This window comes from Urocampus carinirostris, chromosome 14 (genome assembly GCF_059441175.1).
Source record: "Urocampus carinirostris isolate Australia breed hairy pipefish chromosome 14, RoL_Ucar_1.0, whole genome shotgun sequence".
Taxonomy (NCBI): Eukaryota; Metazoa; Chordata; class Actinopteri; order Syngnathiformes; family Syngnathidae; genus Urocampus; species Urocampus carinirostris.
Genome location: NC_142362.1, coordinates 40,409,564 through 40,417,855, shown reverse-complemented (window position 1 = coordinate 40,417,855; position 8,292 = coordinate 40,409,564). Strand labels below are relative to the sequence as shown.

Below are 8,292 nucleotides of genomic sequence, written 5' to 3'. Positions count from 1 at the left end.
AACAGTGCCACCTGCTGGTATGGGGTAGGGTTTGTTTTGGCTTTTGACATGTGACCGAAAGGCGGGGTTTTGTTGGCAGTCTACAGAGTGAGCTGCCAACGGTAAGACACATCTTTTGGTGCTCAACAAAAAAAGTTAATTTCAAACATTATAACCACAGCTGACAAATCTCTCAACATGCATAGTAATGTGATTGATATTGTCAAGCTGTTTGGATTTATTTTCGTTTTGTTTCTGTTGTACTAAAATGTTAATTCCCCTTGTAGAGATCAAAGCCAGCAGAGAAGCTAATGTTGTGACTCGTTTCATTTGCAAGAAAATTGTACCCTTTTTTTATACTCCTTATTATTATTGTTATTTCTATTTTCTCATATATATAAAAAGGATGATGTTGGTTAAATTCAGTTTAAAGAAAAAGATGTTGAATTCATTGTAAACGTTAAAAAACACTATACGATCTCTTGTTAAAAGTTTCTTGTTAAAATGGAGGTAAAAATGTATTGTGATATTCTAAAATGTATTTTATGTAAATTCAAGTCACATTTCAAGTCAAGTCACATTTATTTATATAGCCCTTAATCACAAAAGTGTCCAAAGGACTGCACAGGATTACAATTACATAATTGCACAATTACCTGATATTAAACCAGCATGAGGGCAAGGAACAACTCAAAACCTCAGTGTGAGGAAAAAAGAGAAACCTTGAAAAAGGACCTCACATATGGTAACCCCCCTTCCAGGATTGACCAGGGTGATTAGCATTACTGTACACAGAATAGTAAACACTAGGTAAGATGTTGAAGATGTCCGTAAAGTGCAGGACAGCAACGACGCCCCCAGCCTGTAAACTAGTCCAGAAAGCCTATGACGGCCACGACGCAGCTTCCCATCTCTGCTAGCTGGTAAATGCAGGGGTTGACATGCTTCAGGTCAGACGCTGGTCCGCTGACTCATCTCAAATCGTCCTCCTCCCTCGTATCAGCCAGGCAGGCAATCGGAAAAAGACAGGACAATACAGAATATGAGGTGGGCATCAATCATAAGCTTTGGAATAGAAGTGTGTCTTAAGCCTTGATTTAAAAACTTCCGTTGAGGTTGCAGATCTTATCTCCGGAGGCAGGGCATTCCATAACACCGGGGCCCGGATGGAGAACGCTCTCGAGCCTGCAGACTTCTTGGCTCTCGGAGTCACAAGTAGACCGGCATTTTCCGAGCGCAGACTCCGTGCAGGAACATAGGGGGAAATCAAAGAGATAAGAGGGTGCAAGCCCATGCAAACATTTATATGTTAATAAGAGAACCTTAAAGTCACATCTTAAGTGCACTGGGAGCCAGTCCAAGTTGGCCAATACAGGAGTAATATGCTCAGACTTTTTGGTCTTAGTCAAAAGTCTGGCTGCCGCATTCTGAACAAGCTGCAAACTTTTAATGCTAGACATCGGGAGACCAGAAAGCAATACATTCCAGTAATCAAGCCGAGAAGTAATAAACGCTAACATCTAACGTTCTAAACTTAACATACACAACAACACGTGTCAACATGGCTTAATAGCATAAATTAATTACATAAACAATATGTGCAGCATGTCAAAATAATATTTTGCATATACAACAAATGAATACCAAAAAACACTAACGTGAAAATGGCGCCACAGGAAGACGTAGGTCAAACAAAGGGTCTTGACTAAGTCAAAACGAGACCATTTGCTTAACTTAAAAAGAACCCAAACACAAGAGACAGAGCGCAGCCTCTAATCGGCCTACCTTTCGAAGGTGATTGCGTCTCAAAAGAACAATCCCAAAGTCCTTTTTGACACTGTAGCATCGCTTACAAGGCAACAGACTATCGCAGATAGTTCGAAGCACTCTGCTCATGACTGAATGGTCTTCTTTAAAAAGAAGATTCAATGCATACAGGAAGAAATTGCTAAATACATTATTAATACCACACATATTAAAGGGCTGAAATCTACAGATGCACGACAGGGTGGCTGTCCAGGGAAATTGTCCAGTTTTAGTGAACTGTCACTTGATGATCTCAAACAGGTGGCTAATGCGGCCAAACCGACAACTTGCCAGTTCGACCCGCTCCCAGGTTCACTTATTAAATGTCTTTTTGGCGTCCTTGGACCTTCAGTTCTAAATATTATAAACATATCACTCTCCTCAGGTGTAGTTCCAGCAGCTTTTAAGTCCGCCGTTATTAAACCCACACTGAAACGACTCAACCTTGATCCAGAAATCTTATGTAATTATAGACCTGTGTCAAACCTACCTTTCCTTTCTAAAGTACTTGAAAAAGTAGTGGCACAGCAGCTGAATGATTTCATATCCGAGAATAACCTTTTTGAATCTATGCAATCAGGATTCAGGGCTAACCACTCTACTGAGACAGCTCTGATCAAAGTAACAAATGATCTCCTACTGGCAATGGATTATGGCGCTTCATCACTTTTGCTGCTGCTGGATCTTAGTGCTGCTTTCGACACAGTGCACCACAATTTCCTACTAGAACGGTTGGAAAAATGGATTGGTCTCTCAGGAACCGTCCTCTCGTGGTTCAGATCCTACCTCTCAGATAGGACGCACTGTGTTAAATATGGCGAAATGACATCTGAGCCCTTTAATGTTACCTGTGGTGTTCCGCAGGGTTCAGTGCTTGGCCCCCTTCTTTTCAGCATTTACATGCTTCCATTAGGTGATACTATTCGCAAGTACAATATCAGCTTCCACTGTTACGCAGACGACACTCTGCTATATCTTCCGTTGGAGGAATCTCCCACACTAAACTGTGGAAATTTGGAGGCCTGCCTCATTGAGATAAAAGAGTGGATTTTCACTCAATTTCGTGCGTCTTAACTCTGAAAAGACCGAAATGTTAGTCATTGGTCCATCTAAATGCCGTGACTTATTCTCAAAAACTGCTGTGAACATTGACAAATGTCACATCACACAGAGTGACTCAGTTAAAAATTTAGGTGTCATATTTGACCCTGATCTATCCTTTGAAACGCATGTAAAGAAAATTACTAGAACCGCTTTCTTCCATCTTCGTAACATAGCTAAAATCCGTTCAATACTGTCTCAGTCGGATGCGGAAATTATAATTCATGCGTTTGTTACCTCCCGTCTCGATTACTGTAATGCACTACTCTCTGGTCTCCCGAAGTCTAGAATCAAGTCTCTTCAGCTGGTACAAAATGCTGCAGCGAGGCTTTTAACTAGGACAAAAAAGTACGATCAAATAACACCGATTTTGGCTAACCTGCATTGACTCCCAGTTAGACTTAGATGTGATTTCAAGGTTCTCTTAGTATTATACAAAATCATACATGGACTTGCTCCTTCTTAACTTTCAGATCTGATTTGCCCCTACGTCCCGGTCCGAAGCCTACGATCTGAGAGTGCCGGTCTTTTGGTGATCCCAAGAGCAAAGAAGTGTTCTGCTGGTTTGAGAGCGTTCTCCAGCCGGGCAACGGTGCTGTGGGATGCTCTTCCCCCTGAGATCCGATCTGCAACCCCAGTGGAAATGTTTAAATCTAAGCTTAAAACTCACTTCTAATCAATAGCATATGAATAACCTACTCTTCTCATCGGCTGAAAAATAGTCTGTGTAATATAGTGTAATAATCTGTGAAGCCCTTTGAGACTCTTCGTGATTTAGGGCTATACAAATAAAAATGACTCGACTTAGATCAAATTGTAGTCATGCCGTAATCCTTATTTTAACTAAATGTACCTGTAATTTTCTTACGTTTTTTCCTGCAACTGTAACAGAATACAATTAATTTTTGATATGCTTAATTCGTAACGCTGTTACATGAATTCCTTAACTCCCTAACCCTGGTTATTATGAATTTCAAAATTTTGGGTTGCCGAGCCCTACCTAGTACCTTTCCAGAACAATAGGTGGCGACGTGGATAAAACAAAAAGTAAAAGCCCACCCTTTCTCACAACGAACAACAGCGAGGGCAGCGCACATGATCCAATACTACTCAGTCAAAATGGCTGCCACCGTTTCGAATCTAAACAGAGAAAGAAGTGGCTCACAATCGAGCTCCCAGTTTGATCAAGACGTCGGTGCCATTCAGGTAAAACAGACAAGCATCCGTTTCAGATGAAAACTAAATATGTCTCCAGAAATACGCATCGAAATACAAGCGGGGCCTAATGCAAACAGCTGTACACGTCAAAATGTCCGTACAATTCGGTTTGTCAAACTGATATAAATAGTGTTGTACGGAAAGTTTAAAGCTAACTTTGAGAATGCTTAAAAATGTAATCTGACGTGGTGGCGATGACACTGCAGCTGGGGCCGGGAACCCATCTGAAAAAAAGAGCCATAAAAGCAAAAAATAACAAAACCACTCCAGACCACAGCTAATTCTTCTGTACATTGTATTTCACTGACTTGATGATTTGATCGAGTCTAATAGATAATAATAACAATAATTCCAGAGCTTGTAACATACATTCAGTATATATACCACCAAAATTGGTCTCCCGCCCTCAGTTACCTAAGAGCCTTGAGGCTCAATTTGCCCGTCATTTTGTCCAAAATAATGTTTACATTAAAAGATGCAAAGTTCTTTGGTGAAAAATGTCACAATACTGCAAACGTATGAGAATACCTTGCGCCGTGTGCAGAGATCCGCCCACCTCTACTGCTCACCCAGTCAAATTGTTCTGAGTGGTTTTCTGGCGTTTTTATTTTTTTACAGTTTGACCAGTGTAAAATAAATAAAAGGCTTTGCTCAAAATCTACAAAAAATGAGAATTAAATTGATATGGCAGTTAGATCCAGTTTATCTTTCACAGGAAGCCTGGGCAGATGAAGAGCAGTACATCAAGTGTGCTGAGATCCTTGAACTTCTTTTGGTCGCCGGATATTTCAGGGCACGCATCAAGGGGTTGTCACCTTTTGATAAGGTACAATTTTTAATGATATTATGTGGGACAAAAGGGGAAGTCAACTGAAATGTTTTATGAGAAAATATGATGAGAACATATAGTGAGCAGCCATGTAAGTTTGAAAACTTAAATGTGCAAAAATATTGCATTTCTGAAATAGTTGAAAGTCTCAAATTTTCCACGTTTTAGAATAGTTCTCAAATGTGTGACCTGCCTCAATCAACATAGATTTTAGATATGTTATTTTCCAATGTTTGCTCAAAAATTTCCTGGTCGGACCAGTGTGTTTTCATAGAATGGAGTTACAACTACAATGCCGAGCGAAAGTATAGGCCACAGTTCAGGCTTCAAACTTTAAGCTAAAAACAACCAGAAAATATTTCCCAAAAATCAACATGTGTGAAACTCATTAAGAGGAACCTAATTATTTTAACATTTTATATTATACAGATGCTCCCTTACTTACAACCATTCGACTTACGAAAATCGGTAGATGCGAACATTTTTTTCGATATGTCGAAGAATATCCGGACATTGCTGTAAGTTAGATTTTGTATTGTGTGCACCTTTTTCCAAGTATAGGACAGTCCTGTAGTGCTTCTTTCTGCCGCTACTGGTGTATTGCGCTGTGAGCGGTCACCCTGCACCCACCCCGAAGAAGAAATTCGCTTTCTCTTCCTAGTTAGTGTGTAACCATTCGATACTGTGTCTCCAGCGCGGTAAGAACTTTGACATTTTTACTGTTTAATATCTCGTGCATCAATCGAATATATGGTTGGTGTAAAGTGTAAAAAAAAAAAAAAAGAGGCGAGCGGTTGCATTTGAAATTAAAGTGGACTATGGAAGCTTGATGCTGTTGAGAAAATGGTTGAATCCCATAACTAGGAGGAAAAGAAAGCGGATTTCTGGGATGGATGCTGGGTGATCTCTCATAGCGCCACACCCTGGTAGCGCAGAAAGCTTTACAGTAATGTGCTATACTCAAAAAAAGTTGCACACAATACAAAATATTTCCCGACATCCCGAAAAAATGTTCGTATCTACCGTTTTTCGCAACTTGAATGTGTGTGTGTGTGTGTGTGTGTGTGTGTGTGTGTGTGTGTGTGTGTGTGTGTGTGTGTGTATATATATATATGTGTGTGTGTATATATATATATATGTGTGTGTGTGTATATATATATATGTGTGTGTGTGTATATATATATATGTGTGTGTGTGTATATATATATATATGTGTGTGTGTGTATATATATATATATATGTGTGTGTGTGTGTATATATATATATATATGTGTGTGTGTATATATATATATATATATGTGTGTGTGTATATATATATATATATGTGTGTGTGTATATATATATATATATGTGTGTGTGTATATATATATATATGTGTGTGTGTATATATATATATATGTGTGTGTGTATATATATATATATGTGTGTGTGTATATATATATATATGTGTGTGTGTATATATATATATATGTGTGTGTGTATATATATATATATGTGTGTGTGTATATATATATATATGTGTGTGTGTATATATATATATATGTGTGTGTGTATATATATATATATATGTGTGTGTGTGTATATATATATATATGTGTGTGTGTGTATATATATATATATGTGTGTGTGTGTATATATATATATATGTGTGTGTGTGTATATATATATATATATATATATATATATATATATACTGGACTGTCTCAGAAAATTAGAATATTGTGATAAAGTTCTTTATTTTCTGTAATGCAATTAAAAAAAAACAAAAATGTCATACATTCTGGATTCATTACACATCAACTGAACTATTTCAAGCCTTTTATTATTTGAATATTGCTGATTTTGGCTTACAGCTGAAAAAAACTCAAAAATCTTATCTCAAAATATTAGAATACTTCCTCAGACCAAGTAAAAAAATAATTTTATAACAGCAAAACTAAATCAAACATTTGAAAATGTCCATTGATGCACTCAGTACTTGGTTGGGAATCCTTTTGCACGGATTACTGCATCAATCTGGCGTGGCATGGAGGCAATCAGCCTGTGGCATTGCTGAGGTGTTATTGATGCCCAGGATGCTTCGATAGCGGCCTTCAGCTCATTTGCATTTGTAGGTCTGGTGTCTTTCATCTTCTTCTTAACTATACCCCACAAATTCTCGATGGGGTTCAGGTCAGGGGAATTAGCAGGCCAATCAAGGACAGTGATGCCATGGTCAGTGCACCAGTTACTGGTGGTTTTGGCACTGTGGGCAGGTGCCAGATCATGCTGGAAAATGAAATACTCATCTCCATAGAGCTTTTCAGCAGATGGAAGCATGTAGTGCTCTAAAATCTCTTGGTACACAGTTGCATTTACTCTGGACTTGATGAAACACAGTGGACCAACACCAGCAGCTGACATGGCTCCCCAAACCATTGCTGACTGTGGGAACTTCACACTGGATTTCAAGCAACTTGGATTTTGCTCCTCTCCAGCCTTTCTCCAGACTCTGGCGCCTTGACTTCCAAATGAAATGCAAAACTTGCTTTCGTCTGAAAAGAGGACTTTGGACCACTCTGCAACTGTCCAGTGCTTCTTCTCCATAGCCCAAGTCAGACGCTTCTTCCGTTGTCTTGAGTTCAGAAGTGGCTTGACCATGGGAATACGGCTATTGTAGCCCATTTCCCGGACACGTCTGTGAACTGTGGCTTTTGATACCTGGACTCCAGCTTCAGCCCACTGTCTTTGAAGCTCCCTCAAATTCTCTTCTTCACAATTTTGTTAAGGCTGCGGTCATCTCTCTTGGTTGTGCAGCGTTTCCGGCCACATTTTTCCCTTCCAACAGACTTTTTGTGGAACTGCACTCTGTGAACAGCCTGCTCTTTGAGAAATTTATTTTTGTGTCTTACCCTCCTGATGGAGGGTATCAATGATGGTCCTCTGGACAGCAGTCAGATCAGCAGTCTTCCCCATACTTGTGATTTAGTTTACTGAACCAAGCTGAGTGTTTTTAAGGCTCAGGAAACCTCGCAAGGTGTTTCGAGTTAATTAGATGATTCAGGTGATTAGTTGAATTCCCTACTTGTATACTTTTTCATGATATTCTAATATTTTGAGATAGGATTTTTGAGTTTTCTTAAGCTGTAGGCCAAATTCAGCAATATTAAAATAATAAAAGGCTTGAAATAGTTCAGTTGATGTGTAATGAATCCAGAATGTATGACATTTTTGTTTTTTTTAATTGCATTACAGAAAATAAAGAACTTTATCACAATATTCTAATTTTCTGAGACAGTCCAATATATATATGTGTGTGTGTATATGTGTGTGTGTGTGTGTGTATATGTGTGTGTGTATGTGTATATATATACCAGCTC

General features: G+C 38.8%; 1 protein-coding gene across 8 annotated transcripts in view; it reads left to right on the top strand.

The window, feature by feature from the left end:
• Positions 1-3,956: 3,956 nt before the first annotated feature.
• The window catches only part of ccdc93 (CCC complex scaffolding subunit CCDC93), a 146,734-nt gene continuing 142,398 nt past the window's right edge, over positions 3,957-8,292 (top strand). For all 8 annotated transcript variants that reach the window (XR_015852737.1, XM_088353254.1, XM_088353253.1 and 5 more), the window contains exons 1-2: positions 3,957-4,092; positions 4,820-4,930. Coding sequence is in view for 7 of the 8 variants with exons in the window: in XM_088353254.1 (XP_088209380.1) it covers positions 3,982-4,092; positions 4,820-4,930 (222 nt within the window). In the remaining variant the exon portion in view is untranslated. The remainder of the gene's footprint in view (positions 4,093-4,819; positions 4,931-8,292) is intronic.